The following is an 18924-nucleotide window of genomic DNA, read 5'->3' as shown; positions in this document are numbered from 1 at the left end:
TAAGATCTACAATCAGGCGCACACCACACCTCCTTTCCTTCTCTGCCTTTCTGCCGGCAGTAAAAGGGTCTGTAAATATGGAAGAAAGACCTGTTTGTAATACTTGGAGTTACGTATTTCTTCCGTTAGGGATTTGTCAGCAAGCACTTGGCCAATTCAAGGTTTTCACTGTTTTGATGATCATTCATCCGCTGCCACTGTGCTCCAGTTTATTCCTTTGCTTTTCCTCTGCCAAAAATCACATGAAAATGTGGGTCACTAAGCTATTCACTCATGTAATTTATCCAGACATTGTCCAGCTGTGGGCTCTGTTAGCTAGCACAAGGACCAGGATGCAATCTCACCCTAAGAGCTATTCGTCAGATTGTATGAAATGCATATTAGATGGGCACTTCAGCAAACATGGCTTTGTGCTACAGCACATACATATTTCACAAACGCCAAGCCATGAAAGATGAATTGTGTTTTACTGCAACAAGAGGACCACTGTAGGTAAGATTCCTGGCTTCCAGATGGGTTTAGGAGTCCAAAAATGGGATTGAGATTTACAAAAATTGTGATGGATGCTATATTTTGTCCTTTTTTCCCCAAAAATGTTTGCTGCATAGTTACAAAATCATGCCATTTCTTGCCATCTACTTCTGAATTATCATATTCAAACTGAAAATGTTATAACAAAGCCTTAAGCCCAAAACATTTTCCAATGCATACCGAGAAAGGGAAGCACAAAAGATCATCCCTAATTATGGCTCAAATTCATCTTCTCTGATTAAATTGATTGAGTCACTTTGGTTTATTGATGAGCCAGCATATCAAAACACCCTGACAGCATAAATGAGCCTGCATAGTTACAAAATCATGCCATTTCTTGCCATCTACTTCTGAATTATCATATTCAAACTGAAAATGTTATAACAAAGCCTTAAGCCCAAAACATTTTCCAATGCATACCGAGAAAGGGAAGCACAAAAGATCATCCCCTGACAGCATAAATGAGCTCAATGTCTCACCAGTGTAATATACACTTTGCAATTATAATGTAGTTCAACTCTAATTCCATAATAGCCTTTATAAGACAGGTTCAAATATTGATTTTTATGATTAATTGTGATCGTTGTTTGAAGAATTCCAAGAGAGATATTTAAAATCCCAAGACTGATCATTTAGCCTATGCTTAAGCGGGCTCCAAAAACTAGCATAGAGATTGACCAGTGTAGCTTGATTTACATGGTAAATAACTCTTATAAGTTGGGAAGTGCGCTGGTTTTATTTCAGCATTAGCAGAGTAAAAAAAAAACATTCTAACTGAAAGCTGAATTGAATTGAATCAGATTCAAATCAAAACAAGAGCTTGTGAATCTGTATTGATGCCCAGCCCTAACAATTTATCTCGTCACCCAGATACCCGCGATCCTGAAGGGCAACGAGAGCCCGGGAGGTAGAGCTTTTTCGCATTTGGCTCCCAAACTCTGGAATAGCCTTCCTGATAACGTTCGGGGTTCAGATACACTCTCTCTGTTTAAATCTAGATTAAAGACATATCTCTTTGGCCAAGCATTCAAATAATGCATCACATAATCTTGTACTGCAGTTATATCTGATCAAATGCACATTATTATTCTTTAGCTTGGGTTAAACAAATCAATTTTGCTTGGTTGGAACAGCAGCAACGCTAATTATGGCTCTATTTGTATCTCTGTTTTTGCCACTAGGATTTACACAAGCTTCAGTCTGGATCCAGAACACCTGAGAAGAGATGATGCCAACCCCTCAGAGGACCTCAGATGATGCCAACCATGAAACAACATAAACTACAAAATTTTGCAATAAGTTTGATTGCATCATATAATAATTGCTGTTAATAATGTTCATCGTCTGTTTGATTACGTCTTTAATTGATTTTTCCGTACATTTCTGCCATATGTACATTAACTGACAGTCACCACTGATAAGCTACTACTAAATATTGTTTTTTTGTATCGTGAAAAGCGCTATACAAATAAACTCGAATTTAATTTAATTTTACTGACCTTCGTGTTCACTCTGTAACCACTGTCATTAAGGACAGGTCAACTAGTTAGTGTAATTTTGCATGCTTTAAATTATTTATGAAACTCATGACTACCACTGAGCATTATCAGAAATCATTATCAGAAATCAGAATCTGGTAAAGCTGTATCTATTTTTAAGCACATAGATTTACATTTAGGCTAAAACCCTGTCATGACCACACACAAAGAAACACAGTAATTTCTTATATTTATGATACTGCACACTGACCATAAGAACTTTTCTGAAGTAGCCTCTCACTGCGACCTCAGTCTCATGGGCATTGTGATGTAAATGTGCTCGTAAAACTGCTGAGGAAATGGGAAGCTAGTTGCTTAATTGGGTTTTATTGAGCCTTCTGGTTCATCTGAAGGTGGCAGTTAAATTGTCTTGATACTTCAGACCTGCCACCAGTCAATATATACGCACCATCATTACCATTAATGTCCATTTAACAATATTTATTGTCTTCACACCTTTAACTTCACACTTGTAATATGGACATTCATTTGAACAGCACTGAGGATCATATACTGTACAAGGAGAACACATTTTAAATACACACTATGATTTCATGAACCGATTTCATGAATTTCAAAGTCAGAACAGACTTTTCATCCCATTTGTGGCGTGTATCCAAGGGCCTAATGTAATAATGTAGGGCGGGACTTGATGTCATGGTGATTTTAAGTGGGATAGACCAACAGAAATGATAAAAAGTTATCAAGCAGAATGTCCAAGCTGCTGTTTTCCAAATAATGACAGTGATAAATACATTTATGTTCCACAGAACAGAGAAAACAGGTTTAGAATAATGTGAGCGTGAATGTATGATGATATGATATGATGATTTTTGAGTGAACTTTAAAGGGGTCATATGATGCTGCTAAAAATAACATTATTTTGTGTATTTGGTGTAATGAAATGTGTTTATGCGGTTTAAAGTTCAAAAAACACATTATTTTCCACATACTGTACATTATTGTTTCTCCTCTATGCCCCGCCTTTTTGAAACGCGTCGATTTTTACAAAGCTCATCGGTCTGAAAAAGCGAGGTGTGCTGTGATTGGCCAGCTATCCAGTGCGTTGTGATTGGCCGAATACCTCAAGCGTGAGACGGAAATGTTACGCCCCTCACATACTGTTGATGCCGTGTCCGGCCGGAGCGACGAGACATAAACATTAAAACCCATTACAAACGAGGCATTTGTTGCATCCAGTGGGGCCATAATTACTTATTATAATGACTTATACTGTCTTTTTACGCGTTGCGTTGCATTGCATCGTGCCGCGTAAACATAAAACTCTGTCTGCATTTGTGATCGGAGAAATGACAAACAACAAGTGCTACTCTACACTGCCCAAAACTCGCGTTTGAATCATCAGTGGCAACAAAAAACACAGCGGCCTAGCGTGAGGGGAAGCCCCGGCGGTATAGAGTGAGCTGAGGCGTGCTGGACTCCGCTTCGTCCACGGTGAAAGTTGATGTATTTCCTCAGCGACCAGCACAGATCAGCTCTAGGCATGACGAAGCGGATATCGTCCTCTTTTGGAAGACCAAACAAAGTAGTTTCGCTTTCACAACGAAGCACACAGCGTCTTCAGGACATGGCTGCAGCGTCAACAATACTACAGCGAGAATAAAAGTTACGCCTTCTTTCTTTGCGTGAACATTTGGGCGGCGTTATGCAAATCTTCCCAGATCGTGACGTAGGTATGTTGGGGCGTGTTAGAACGAGCCGTTTTAGGAGGGTGTGGTTAACTCTTAACTTTTATAAAGAATATCTCTTTGGTTTTGAGACTTTAGTGTTTGCAACTTTACAGATCTTCTTTATGCACCAAGAGCTTGTAACACTCCAAAGAGAAAGGAAAAATTGAAATCGCATCATATGACCCCTTTAAATACAGCATATTTAAGCAGTCCTCTTTGCATACAGTATTATAATTCTATGCGATTGAAAAGCAACAAACATTCCATGTTTATAGAAAAAAATTGCAAGACGCAAAAGAAAAGAAAAACACAATAAAAGACAGTGACCATAAGCTGTTTTAGTAGGAGCACTACTGCCATCTAATGTTGATGTAAAAATCAACTGAGCCTTAAACTCTTTATCAACACAATATTATTAAACTCATTTTATTTATCCGGTGACTTTATATTGTTGTTTTCCCACTCAAACACAAATATTAAAATGCTAAGTGAACAGACCCTGCTGCCATGTTTTAACAAAGCATTCCCAAAAGAGTGGAAGCTACAATTAAATGCTCATACGTTTGGCCATATTGTGTATCAAAATCATTTAAGTACTCGCTTTTCTTTGGAGAAAACACATGCAAATAGTACATGCATAATGTAGCAATAACTTTTGTTTCCAAAAACAGTATCACATTACCTTACCATCTGTCTTTGTGTCTGTCTGATGCTTCTCTCCATCCAATTCACACAGGAGGAGACTGCAAACATGAGAAATAGTGTATAATATACACAAGTCAAAAGAATTATACATTTTCTGATAACTCTAGCCTTCTGTTAGTATATATCATGTATGACAGCACTAAATGACAAAATATCACACTTGGACTAGACCTGTATACACTAACATGCACAGCAAACGACTGGCATCACAAAAAACACACTTTTTTTTTCCAGATGCAACCTTTCCTCTCCCCCAAGTGAGTGCACTATAATTTTCAGTCTGTCCTAAATGTGAAAGGATATTAATATGCGTTTAACCTTAGAAGTCAGCCTTTATCGGAAAACATTTGGCAAGGACGACGGTCAATCGAACCACTGTCGCCCTGTTATTATACAGACATCAATTATTGGAATAGTAGGGTGAGTGTGCGTCTCAGGAGACCAAACGCTGTCTATCAGGCATGGACACTTCTTAATGATTAATGCTGGAAATTACTCCATGAACTCCAACTGCATACCCATGGGGCTTAGTAGCATCACAAAATGACCAGTTTTACTGCAGTGCTGAGAATCAATTATGCTAACAGATTCTAACGAATGCACTTCAGGGAAACAAAGCTGCACTCTTGGTGATTTTATCCATTTGCATATTGATGACATAAGGACAGTTTTTGCAATCCAAAAGAGAAATACAGTGAAAATTATGTGTCTCAAGTTGACTTATAAAAACACCTTCGATCTACTGCTCGTGCCATTGCACCTCACACACACACACACACACATTAAACCACACAGGACTGTGCAGTGTTTCTGGAGTCTGAAGTCATCCTCAATTAGCCGGTAAAGCCAGAAGTTCTGGAAGCACTCCAAAATGGCCTCTCTAGGGAAGTGATAGATATTGTGTGTTTAGGAGGGGCAGTCTATTACAGCTAAGAGGTTAACATGCAGTAAATAGTACTCAGTTGTTTGCGTGTGTGTGATGGCCGCAGTCTGGCAGCGTCACCGGCTCGGAGATGCATTAAGGTAAAAAATACAGGGTGGGAAATCTGGCTCAAAGGATGCCTGAGCACAATAAAGATCGCTATTAATATTAAATGTGGGATAAATAAATTATACATGCATGACACTTCTGTGGAGTGGGCTTAAATGTACAATCAATTTTAAGGGTATGGAGGAGAATTACATGATCTGTGCACTTGCCAATTTAACTACACATTTATGTTCTTATGAGGCACTTTCTTACCCAAGCTACTTGCAGTAATATACACACATCACACAAGTGTCAATTACCAGGACAGGAAGCTATAAAATGGGGTATTCTTCTCAAATCAATAAAGAGAAGTTTCTAGTTCCCCCTTTGGATGGAACCTTAAAAGGATATGGTGATGATAAAAATATAAAATGAAAGGAAAAATTATTTTTCAATGCTCAAGTTTTGTGTTCCCCTGCGAAACTCTGCAAAACTTCTCTAACAAAGATTGGCATTCGCAGGTAAAGTATATGCGAGCAAATGCAAAATAATATGAGATGGGAGGAAAAAACTATATTGTTATGTTTTTGTGAGTGAACAAAATATCTCGGGGGAACGCAATCATTTTGTGAGAGAAAGCAAAAGTTTTGTGAACAAACGCAAAGTAATAATATGAGACGGGAGGAAAAACTAAAGTTTTTGTGAGTGAACATAAAATATCTTATGCAAATGCGAAAGTTTTGCGAGAGTACGCAAAAGTTTCGTAAATAAAAGTTTCTCAGAGGAATGCAAGCATTTTGCAAGTGAACAAAACCGTTGATGGAAATAATAAGAAATGGGAGGGAAAACTATATTTCACTATTTTTGCGCATGAACACAAAATATTTTGGGGGAATGCAAAAGTTTGAGAGTGAACGCAAAGTGTGTAGGACGACATAAACATGAAAAATTTAAAAAACATTGAAATATAATTTTTCCCATTTTCATTATCATATGGGGGCTCCATATTTTATGTTCCCTACCTAAACCATACAATCGCATCAATTTGCCCAAAACAAATGCTCAACCTCATTGAACTGAATCTTTTTTTTCCTGGGCAACAATGATGAAAATGTCCAATGGGTTTTTTTTATAGTAATGCCTTTAAACTTAATTTTCAAAAATGGGAAGTAAAAATCTGTCAACTAGCCCTGGTTTCCCCTTTAGAGTTTGTGCAGATGCATCTCTACATTATGTAGACCTTTTTAAATTCTAAGTAAGCCACACAACAAACTTTAAAGAGCCACACCACATTTAAAGATGTTGAAGATGATATCTTGGGAACGATATGCAATCAGAATATGAACCAGATTTAAATATACACAATGATGAAATGATTTCTCCGAGGGTATTGCGTGTATGTTAATGAAACTATTGCATTCTTCTAGATAAATTGACATCACGCAGGCCAACAGCATCAGCATAAGGTGGGCCGTGCATTTTAAATGAGAGCAGAATGAAGTAGTAATCAGCAGAAGGCTTTGCTCTAATTTCATGTAGCTGCTGACAGACACCACAGAGCACATAATGACAGAAGCAGGCAGGCGTGCGGACACACTGCTGCCGGTGATTGGTGGGGTGCAGGAACTGTAGAGATGACTTGACACCCTTAGAGAGCACAACGCTGATGAGGTCTCACCTGCAGGCAAGAGGAGCAATGCTCAAAGGCCCCGATACCTTTCTCGCTGGGCCCTAGACAGCCAAGGCTCCTGACATATGTCATTCCCAATCTGTTCAGCGGGAACACTTCTTTCTGACATAACCTGTCAGCGCGGCACAGACGGCCACCAACACGAAGCTCAGAGAGCTGTGTTGATGCAACCCACTTCCCGCTAATTGGTGTTTTTAATAACACCATCTGTTCCTTAAGAAAGTCAGACTCTGTCTCTAAGAGGACACAATCTTCCAGAACAAATGAATACACCAGACAAACAATGCAGTATTTTTGGGCTGAGGGCAACTTCCACAAGGTGAAGACTGAAGATCTACAGGGAAAGAAGAAGAAAGCTGTGCTCTAAACATCTGTTCGTTCCTCACTTCATATAAATGTATCATAAGCAGAAATGCATAGTCCAACTTTAAATCTACCAACCACTGACTGCAATCTATTCCCATTTTATTTATTCCTTGCAGAAATAATCACTTAGAGTAAGGCATACGTATCAAAGTAGACCTCATCTGTATGTATCTTACAGAAAAGATAACTTTAAGGAAAAAAGCAAGTTAATCCGAATAGAATTGTCAGTGCGGTAAGAAAGATTTTGGCTGCCACCTAGTGGAAAATAAATGTTACTGCACTCCACCGCATAGACTAAAACTACTATTATTTTCTATGCTATACAAGTCGCCACACATTTTTATAAGTGGTTTGCCATTTGCATAGTTTCTTAAAATGGCATTTATGAGCTAGCTATTGTGACTAAAATGCTGTCGTTATGATTAAACAAAGGTTTTCATACAATAAACCTGTTTACATCATTCTGACTGGTTTTATTTGAGGGGAAATGTACAGGCTTCACGGCTATTCAAATATTTTTGTATACACAGCATATTCTAAATGTACAATTTATTCTGGGAATACTGATGCTCACTCTTGTCATTTAGCTACTACGTGCATTCTAGTAATTTTGGACAATAATTTAATCAACACATTCATTTATTCTCATTCAAGTGCTTAACAAAATCACTCAAGAGCGGGCTGAATTGCAAAATGTCAGGCCAGTAAAAAATGAAGACCTTGACGTCCTTTTAATATTTTCATAATATTAAAACAATCAACGCTTCAGAAATGTTCATTAGCTAGACTTTCACAGCTGTCTGTATTTCATATCTCTCAAAATCGCCATCTTACTCAAAACGCTAGCTACAAAAATGAGCCTAATAAGACAAAGAAAGAGAGAGTTAAAGGCATATTGTCAATATTAGCAGGTTTCTTCCATAAACCCCTTGATATATTTGTGACGCAGCTCGTCATATTAATGTGCTTTCACTTGGCAGTAGCCCACACCTGTTGTCACTTACCTGTAGGCTACTTGTGTTCGCACATTTGTGCTGGAAGTCTTCAACATGAAAAGCACTTTATCTTCGGACTGCAGAAAATTACATATTTTTCTACGTATTTTTGTTAATAACTGTCCTAACACCTCGCTGAACAGCGAACTAGCCTAATCGTGTGCTCAATACTTTTAGAAACAGCACCTACTGCTCCGAGTATTCGAGTATTCGGTATTCGAGGCTTAGTGTATCCCATCATGCATTATGTTGTGGAAATAAATAAATCGTGAGACTTTTTGCCGAGATCTCGCGAGAGGTCACGGAAACCTTTCCAATGTATGTTAAATATTCATAAGTGTTAGATATTACATATAATTTGGTAGTAAAACAAAGAGTTGCACGCTTTATTTGGTGCAAATGAGTAGGCCTAGTGGTAATAATTATTTTGTACAACATTTGCAACTGCTTTTTATCACTTAAGCGCCACAAAATTAAATTGTGTCATCTGTTATATAGGGACTGCTGAACAGACATTTAGAAGTTGATTTAAATGCAAAGTATTGAACATAAAAAATAAAGCTCTGTAAAAACCTGCAGTTTTACAACACTATAAGTGTGTCCCATCCAGTAATGAAAAGTTTTACACACACTTGTGGTCTTCATGCTCACTTGAACACTTGGACCAAATCCAGGAAATACGTCATAAGTAGTCAAGTGGTCAAGTGCGAAGACCGCAAGTGAGGGTATTTGGACAAGGGGGCTGTCGATTCAAACGGAGGACGACTTGTGACTTCGGATCTGTTCGATCAATTCCTTGAAAAGAACCGACTGAAAAGAGTAATTAATTCCCGAATCGGACTTGTTCTGGTTCTAAACAGCAGACAGAGTACACATGTAGGCTATTTATTGCTGAAATATTATCAAGAAAAAAATTACGTTTGTGATTCACACACTAGGCCTCTAATAATCAATAAAATAGCTTTGCTACTGAAAAAAAAAATACATAATATCTGCAAATGTGGTTAAACTATTTGCTACTTTTACCTACAATAGGCTATATGCTACACTTGGACATGTTCAGATAAATGAATGTTCAGCTACAGATGTAAGGTGGCCAGATGTTTTTACATGCCCAAAAATTCAGACCAATACAAGCATTATATTCCATCTGTTAGATTCAGATTTCTAAAAACCAGAATATTATCTCTAGACATTCAGGTTAATGTGTTTACATGGCATTTATAGTCAGAATTTGACCAAAGCAGAATATTGTTGTCTGTGTGAACAGCCATTGATTAAAAACAATGAGACCATTTTAAGGCTTTAGACTTCTTAAATAGGACTCAATGCACATGCACACAGCTAAACGCTATGTGTTTTACACAGGCAATCTGTTACAGTGGGATCAATTCCACGGATGATTAAGCATGATAATGAAGGTTTTTGGACATTCTCCACAGAGGTGCAGACACAGCAGCTGGTGACATTCATGAGCGCATCACAATGAATTCCCATTACTTTCAATGATCATGAAGTCTGCTTTTGGCAATGTTACAAACCCAATAAACTCGCTAAAGTATGCCATGTGTGTATGTTAAGAGGGGATTTAAGTCAAATTGCTTTATTAAAAAGGAATGCAAATCCAGCAGATGATTTTGTGCTTCATACTGCTGTTGACATCATGATCAAATTAATTTACAGAGGACAATACATTAAAGATATAAGCAAGGAGGAGAGAAATGCCAGTGGATAGGCTTTAGTCATATTTTTCATATGGACTTTTAAAATTCTAAAACCTGAAATAATGAGCATTATGGGATGGGATGCCTTATAAGTGAACATTAAAATATTGTGTAATGAACCAAATATAAATGTCTGCTAATTTTACATTCATAAACACATTTATAAAATCTCTATTTGATGTTGGAAATGGAAATGTTGGAAATATTGTAAAATATAAAGTTGTTGTTGTTTTCATTTATTCTCTTTTTGATATTATATTATAATATATTATAGCTTATTTCTGCAAACATTTTATCTTAACATATTTTAGGCCATTTTATTATTATCTATTATATTACATTATTATATTATATTATATATTTCTGCAAACATTTATCGTAACATATTTTTGGCCATTTTATTAGTCTATCTAGACTTAAACTATTCACATTATTTACCCATTAATCATATATCGAGCAATATTTTTCATAATTTAATTACATTTTGTTTTTCCTTTATATACCTGTAGAGGGCGCATGTTTGGCTCCATGGTAACGGCACGGCGTTCTTCCACGGCGATTTCCTGCTACAGCTTTAGCCCAGAGAATAGACACAACACTGTTTAGCATTTTAAAATAAAGTTACGTCAGTATCCATATAGCTTGAGAATTTATTTTTAATTAATACATATATATTGGTTTCGAGTTATCATGAGTCGCACTCCTGATGCAAGAGCGAGGTAAAAGTTGTCCAGATTTGTTATGACGGTTGGGAAGCTTGCTAGCCTGCTAAGCTATAACGTTATACAAGCAGTAGTTCATCGTCTAGCGCGTATTTTATGATGTAATTGACTGTAAATGCATAAGCAGAACTTTAACTTTAATATCAATATACTAAAACAGAAACGGCATAATTATCTATGTAGCATGTTTGCACATTTCCAAGATACAAGATGATAAAAGATGCTACATATGAACCTTCCTCAGTTAAAGTGTATTATTAAGACATGTCTGCCTAGTTTTGTATTACAATTTATCATACCAGATAAACGTTGGTCGAATTTTTTTAGATAAAAACAGGCTGCGACAGCATTTTTAAAACAACTCTTACCTGAAGGAATATACATCATGATAGTCTTGTAATACTGACTGTTCCTCTCTTGTGCAATAAATTTGACATATAACCCTTTTAACAAGCTGATAGAGGGTAAAACCTGTAGTCTAATTTATTTTATCAACATTCCCTCAGTCAGATAATCTTCATCTTTCTTTGTTGCACATTACAGAGACACCCAGACCAAGCAGATCCAAGAGAACATCACCAATGTAGAGAAACACTTTGGAGATCTCTGCCAACTGTTTGCTGCTTATGTCCGTAAAACTGCACGACTGCGGGACAAAGCCGACCTACTGGTAAAAGAAGTCGGCCTTTATGCTGACACAGAGACACCGAACCTGAAATGTGGATTGAAGAATTTTGCAGATCAATTGGCTCAGATTCAGGACTATCGACAAGCAGAAGTGTGTTTAAAATAAAATGAAATTCTTCAGCATATTTGTGTTTCTTACTAATATAAAAACACTTAGTATTATTCACAGGTGGAGAGGCTGGAAGTGAAAGTTATAGAGCCTTTGAAAGCATATGGGAATATTGTCAAAACAAAAAGGGTAAGGTTTTTCTCCATAAGCAACCTCAGCTAAAAGGATTTATATTTAATAGTTCTCAAATATACAAATGTCCTTTTCCCAATGATCTCATGAGGGCAGCATTGCATCACATTCTGAGTAAGCATGATGTACTGTGACTGTTGTCATAGGTCAAAACCTAAGAACTAGAGTGCTCTTTTCTACCAACCTTTTGTGATTTTATCAAATTTTTATACAGGAGGACATGAAGCAGACGCAGACTGCACGGAACAGAGAGGCCAAGCAGATGCAGCAGCTTGAAAGGATGAGGCAGAGAAACCCCTCAGACAGACAGATTATTGTATCCTTACAGCCCAATGTTATTATTTCTTCTTTCAAGTTTCAGCAGCAGCTGACCAATGTGCTTTACAGCATCAGATAAAATAAATACAAGCAAAACAATAAAAAAAAAATATCACAGATAAAATCAGAGACACATAATCAACAAGATATCAAAAGAAAATCGGATCTGAAAGTTCAGTTTCACTGAAAGTATGTAGCTGTGAACCAGAAGAGTAGGTCTGACAGATTTTAGGTTGCTTAAATAAGGGTAAGGTTTTTCTCCATAAGCAACCTCAGCTAAAAGGATTTATATTTAATAGTTCTCAAATATACAAATGTCCTTTTCCCAATGATCTCATGAGGGCAGCATTGCATCACATTCTGAGTAAGCATGATGTACTGTGACTGTTGTCATAGGTCAAAACCTAAGAACTAGAGTGCTCTTTTCTACCAACCTTTTGTGATTTTATCAAATTTTTATACAGGAGGACATGAAGCAGACGCAGACTGCACGGAACAGAGAGGCCAAGCAGATGCAGCAGCTTGAAAGGATGAGGCAGAGAAACCCCTCAGACAGACAGATTATTGTATCCTTACAGCCCAATGTTATTATTTCTTCTTTCAAGTTTCAGCAGCAGCTGACCAATGTGCTTTACAGCATCAGATAAAATAAATACAAGCAAAACAATAAAAAAAAATATCACAGATAAAATCAGAGACACATAATCAACAAGATATCAAAAGAAAATCGGATCTGAAAGTTCAGTTTCACTGAAAGTATGTAGCTGTGAACCAGAAGAGTAGGTCTGACAGATTTTAGGATCATTGCTTAAATTTGCATAACATGCAAGCTGCCACAATTTTCAAATTACCTTGTAGATTAGGGCTGTCAATCAATTAAAACAAATTAATAGATTTAATTGCATTAATAGATTTAATTTGTCAAAATGAACTGCATATATATCAGTACTTGCTGAGAAATCCCCCAAATAAAGATACATTATTGTGTCAGATGAGTAAATTAATAGATATATCAAAAATGATGTTAAAAGTCAATACTGCGGTAGACTTGGGGGCCATTGCGACTGCAAGTTAAAATGTTTTTAAACATATTTACAACATTTTTAACTAGTATAACTCAAAAACTAGTATAACTCATATTGCTGCATATTTGCATATGGTTCTGAATTAAATGTTTATTTTTTTAACACATCATTTTTAATATAATTAACAAGAATTAACAGCCCTACTAGACATAATGTCAAATAATCTCAAAGATATTTGTTGTAAACCACAATTACAGATTAACCTTAACAGCCTCTCTCAGTCACAGGTGGGCCTTGTGTGCAACGAACTGTAATATTATCTCGAAACTTCTTTTATTTTGTTTAATTATAACCCAAGTAGGTCCAACACATCCTGGTACTAATATGTCAGTTATACTCAACCTGATGTGAGTCTTTTCATTCTTCTCAGTTCAAAACCTCTTGGTGAGCTGATAGTCTCAAATTGGGTATGTCTGTTACTTGGGAACATTTTGTGCTTTACTTTTCTTTGTCTGTTGTGTCACGAAAGGCCGAGAGTGAACTCCAAAGAGCCACAATGGAAGCCACACGCACAACTCGCCAGCTGGAGGAGACAATAGATGACTTTGAAAAGCAGAAGATTCGGGATATCAAGGTCCTTCAGACTGCACGATTAGTTATTTAATAAGTAATATCAGTTTATTTTGTAAATGGATAAAACAACCTTTAATATTATACTGTATATTATACAAATATAAAATAAAGTATATTTATATATTATTATTATACAAATGTAATCTAATGTAATACGAAATTCAAACAGTGTCCCTGAAAACTTTACTGTTTAAAACTAAACCCACATTTAAGTAAAAAAAATGTGTTTGTAAATGGATAAAACAACCTTTAATATTATACTGTATATTATACAAATATAAAATAAAGTATATTTATATATTATTATTATACAAATATAATCTAATGTAATACGAAATTCAAACAGTGTCCCTGAAAACTTTACTGTTTAAAACTAAACCCACATTTAAGTTAAAAAAATGTGTAAATACTTTTATTCAGCAAGGATGCATTAAACTGATCAAAAGTGACAGTAAAGATATTTCTGATGATACACAAGATTTCGGTTTCAAATAAATGCTGTTGTTTTGAACTTTTTATTCGTCAAAGAATCCGGAAAAAAAATATTATTCTTTCCATGAAGAAATTAAGCAGCACAGCTGTTTTCAACATTATGAATAATAAGAAATGTTTCTTGAGCAGCGAATCAGCATATTAGAATGATTTCTGAAGGATCATGTGACACTGAAGACTGGAGTAATGATGCTGACAATTCAGCTTTGCCATCACAGGAATAAATTACATTTAAATAGGAAACAGTTCTTTTAAATTCTAATAATATTTCACAATATTACTGTTTTTATTGTATTTTTGATCAAATAAATGCAGCCTTGATGAGGATAAGAGATGATTAATTACATTGATGTCTCATGTGTTTGATGCAGAAAATTCTCGGTGAATTTGTAACAGTGGAGATGGCATTCCATGCCAAGGCTTTGGAAATTTACACAACTGCCTACCAGCACATTCAGAATGTGGATGAGGAAGGAGACCTTGAGGTGAGCGCTCTGCTCCAGCACCGCTGCTCTGGCAGTCCTGCTGGTTCGAGCTTGTCTGTCTTAATGTCTAACCAAATTGTATTCTTTCTCCTCCTGAGATCCCCCTGCTGTCATAATGATGAAAGCTCTGGTTGCTGGGGTATAAGGCCTCCTCCAATCCTGATGCATAAAAGAACCAGAGAGGCGTCTTGCAAAGCATGTTCAGTCAGCTGTGGAATGTTCGCACTGGCTAATGCATTTATTTATGAATTCATAGTTTGGTATGCCAAAACAATTTTTTTTTTCTCAATTTTGTCAACATTTCCTTGACTTGCCGGGGAAGAAAATCACATGAATATTATTTCATTAGTGGTTCTCAGGGAAACATTTCCTCGTTCTTGTCTGAACTTTGCCTTTAATTGGATGTGTAAACTTGTAATAGTCATATATTGGCACGAGTTTATGAACCATATAGAGATAGGCAGTGGTGTAATATAACGAAGTAATAATACTTCGTTACAGTACTTAAGTATTTTTTGGGAGTATCTGTACTTTACTTGAGTTTTTATATTTTTATGTTTTTATATTTATATTTTACATTTTATTTTATATTTATATTTATATTGTGTCACATAACTTTTACTTTTACTCCACTACATTTCCTAATTAAAATGTATACTTTTACTCCGATACATTTCCCCGAAGCATATTCGTTACTTACTACAAAACAGTCAGGAGTCAGAAGAACACGGACTGCAGGAAAACAGTCCGACGAATCAGTGGTCTGGCGTTTGCAAGTTAGACTTCTAAAAAAAAAACACCTTTACTCATCTGCAAACAAATGCTCACACAACCGCTGTCAATTTTCATTTTCCTCTCAAGTCGAGGCTAGGGTGTGCTGTGCGATATACAGTATATGTTTTGCGATAATATGGTAAGTGAAGTGTTGTTGTAATGATGTGCGATCTGACATTATCAAGTAGCCAAATCACACACACAGAGTGCATGCACGTGATTTATTAGTCTATTAAAATTCAAGTCATTCTAAATTGTAGATGGCAAAACAAAGATCACAGCACTGTTTTGCGTCTCTGAGCAATGGTGTTTACTTATTGAATGAATCAGCTTTTTGAACGAATCGGTTGATAAAAATGATTCAGTGATTCACTCATTAGTCAAATGCTTTGTTCCTGAATGAATCAGACGTTTGAACAAATAGGTTGAATCTCAATGACTCATTAACAATCACTTGCTGTCACCTACTGGCTGTTTTAATTTCACATTTCGACTATTTTTTTTTCATGTTTTAAAATAATTTCAAATATCAGTATTCAAAGTTTTATGTTAAAAACAAAGCATTATTTATCCATCTGTAACTGCAGGTTAAATGCATCCATGTCCCCTCTGAGATGCATTAAACTGTGTAAATACATCTAAATGTTTTCTTATGTTGGAATGAAAGACACTAAGTACCGGATGAAGTGCTTCTTATTCTTACCCAAAAATACAAAATGGATGAAAGCGTTAAAACTGAACACAATCTTGCTACTCAAGCTGTGTATGAACATTTTTTATATATATTTATTTGCTTCTTTTCCATTTTGCATTTACTTGTACTTTTACTTTCAATACTTAAGTATGTTTAAGATTTAAAATATACTTTTCGTACTTAAGTACAATAAATATCACATACTTTAAGACTTTTACTCAAGTAATATTCTAAACGGTGACGTCCAACTTCTACCAAAGTGATTTTCTGGTAAGATATCTGTACTTTTACTTGAGTATGGCTTTCTATACTTTATACACCACTGGAGATAAGTCATAAATATTCTTCCTGTAATATTTAACTGGAGTTAATAAAGTTGAGTTGACAATGTTTGTTGGCACACCCTCACCAGGATAGAGTATGTAAATGTTTTTCCCCAATCTGAATGACATGGTTCTCTGTTGCTAAAACACAGTATGTGGTATTAGTTCGTGTTGACTCATTTCTCTTTTTAATGTATGTTGTTTGAGCTTGGCTGTACTCGTTATTGTTTTATTATGTGGTGGTTGATGAGATGACATTTGGTTCTTGGTGGTCTATATGTAGAGTAGTCTACAGACCCTTTTTATTTTGTCTTGACAGGTTTTCAGGAACTCACTGCACCCCCCTGATTACCAGTCACGGTTAGAAATAGTTCGTGCCAATTCTAAACTGTCCCTAAACCGAACTGGTACATCAATGAGTAAATCAGGAACAATGCAGGTTAGTGCTTCCCCATATCTTATGTTACAGATAAAATTACTTTCTATTGTTAAATGGATAATTAAATTTAAATGCTTCTTATTTTTATTAGATATTTTGAAGAATGTTGGTAACCAAACAGTTGCTGGTCCCCAATGACTTCGATACTATGGAGAAAAAAAAATACTATGAAAGTCAATGAGAACCAGAAACTGTTTGGTTGCCCACGTTCTTCAAGTTATCTTATTTTGTGTTCAGCAGGGTTACAGCTTGAGGGCAAGTAAATGATCTTTTAAGGGCAAGTAAACTGTCCCTTTAAGGCCCATTCACACTAGAACAATAACTATAAACATAATAATGATAACTGTATTAGCGTCCACACCAACAGAAGGTGACGCTCTGTTTATTCTAAGAGTGTGCTGCAGTTTGGTCTTCTGCCACTTTAAATGCTCAAGCTCTTTGAAGCGTTTTTAAAGGGTGGATTCTGATTGGCTGCCAAGGTTTTTTTAATCACTCATTAACTGGAAGAAAATCGTTCTTAAAGTGATATTAATGATTTTGATCCTCTGTGTTGTTAATGTTATAGTTGTTACAGTATGTGGACTTTCTCACAGAATTAGAATTTTATATTTATAGTTATCATCCTTGGTGTGAATGGCCCTTTAGTTGTGTTGAATCCCAAAACTGAAAGATTTTTTTCTGGTATAGTCAAGAACGTCTAGCAGACAGAGGAAAAGGGATGACGAAGAAGATGACGAAGAGGAGGAAGATGATGAGGATGATTTGGAGGAAGTGACTGATGATGAGCATTAAAATATTTTCTTTGCCATTTCATCAAATATTTTCAGACAGTGACATTCCTGAACTGTATTTAAGAGTTTTTGAATGGAGATGAATGACATTATAAAACTAGTTTGCATCACCAGCAATAAATGTGATGTAATGATAGTTCAGTTATGTTAGGTAAAGGTGAGTGTGTGGTTAGATGTTTGCTCTCTTGTAAATCATATACTATAAAATTATATATATACTGAAAAACGCCTTTAAAGAGAGTGTTACTTTTTTTTTAATTAGTCTAAATCTCCCAATATGTTTTTTTGTGTACAAAGTGCCAAGCAGTTTCTGTGATCAATATATTTGGTTAGAATGTGCCTTTGAGCATTTTGGTGTACCAATAAAGCTGGCTCTTGCTTTCGCATAATAGGCCATTTTCATAACCTCAAATGTCTGAGTGTGTATTTGTTCTTCTATTTACAGAGTGTGCATACCGAAACACTCACTGTATGTCATACACACAAACAATAGTGAACCCCTAGAACTTGACCCACCCTGTGCTCGGCATCATTGTGTCTAGTAGCTTTTATGTCAGTTTTGAATGAGTCAGAAACCGTAACCAGTACTGCTGGTGTAATTATGACTAAGAGCAGAAGTGTTGAAGACACATAATTAACATTGAAATGCTATGTACATTGTTGAAATGTATGTTTCACTGTATGAACCAAGAACCAAGGCTGCTGACAAAAATGGACAGGCACTGTTTATCACAAAAAAGCAGCAACTTTTTTTAATCAAATGCATGCGTCTCTACCTATACACGATATTCACTGTGTTTAGCATTGGTAAAGATTGTATTAATTTAAAATTCTAATTGGATACACCTTTGGATTGTGAACTGAATGGTCATAGGTCTTTGTCTCCAGGTGTGCGGATACGTGGCGTTTCGTGACAGATGCACAACGCGGCCTTTCATTCAGTGGCATTGAGGATGACAGTATCTAAGGAAAGGATTCCCTCCTCACCCATATGACTCATCCTTTACAGAGGCCATAATGGGAACCAGTGTGTGTGCGCTGTAGCGCCTGACTGTACTGAATATTAACACGATGGTTGCCTCGCAGCGGT

The 18924-nt window shown here is 36.2% G+C and overlaps 1 protein-coding gene across 2 annotated transcripts; it reads left to right on the top strand.

Moving 5' to 3' along the window:
• Positions 1 to 10734: 10734 nt before the first annotated feature.
• Positions 10735 to 18256, top strand: LOC107710198 (protein FAM92A1). Of its 2 annotated transcripts, none has more exons than XM_016514948.1 (9): positions 10735 to 10929; positions 11476 to 11710; positions 11789 to 11857; positions 12075 to 12176; positions 13485 to 13490; positions 13733 to 13837; positions 14700 to 14813; positions 16924 to 17043; positions 17731 to 18256. In XM_016514948.1, exons 1-9 carry the CDS (start codon positions 10901 to 10903, stop codon positions 17833 to 17835), a joined length of 885 nt encoding a protein of 294 aa, XP_016370434.1. In that variant the 5' UTR covers positions 10735 to 10900; the 3' UTR covers positions 17836 to 18256. The 2 variants fall into 2 exon arrangements, with proteins under 2 accessions (XP_016370434.1, XP_016370427.1); XM_016514941.1 differs by having other exon boundaries at positions 11777 to 11857.
• Positions 18257 to 18924: the final 668 nt, after the last annotated feature.

This window comes from Sinocyclocheilus rhinocerous, unplaced genomic scaffold, assembly GCF_001515625.1.
Source record: "Sinocyclocheilus rhinocerous isolate Xijiao unplaced genomic scaffold, SAMN03320098_v1.1 scaffold492, whole genome shotgun sequence".
NCBI classification, from domain to species: Eukaryota; Metazoa; Chordata; class Actinopteri; order Cypriniformes; family Cyprinidae; genus Sinocyclocheilus; species Sinocyclocheilus rhinocerous.
The sequence above is the reverse complement of the archived record's forward strand: the minus strand, read 5'-3'. Positions and strand labels throughout refer to the sequence as shown.

Excerpts from the sequence above, each read along its gene's own strand:
- LOC107710198 (XM_016514941.1), top strand. The coding sequence starts at position 10,901 with ATGAGTCGCACTCCTGATGCAAGAGCGAG. Across the intron at positions 11,711-11,776 it reads AGGACTATCGACAAGCAGAA|TATTATTCACAGGTGGAGAG; the intron begins GTGTGTTTAAAA and ends AAAAACACTTAG. Across the intron at positions 11,858-12,074 it reads ATATTGTCAAAACAAAAAGG|GAGGACATGAAGCAGACGCA; the intron begins GTAAGGTTTTTC and ends ATTTTTATACAG.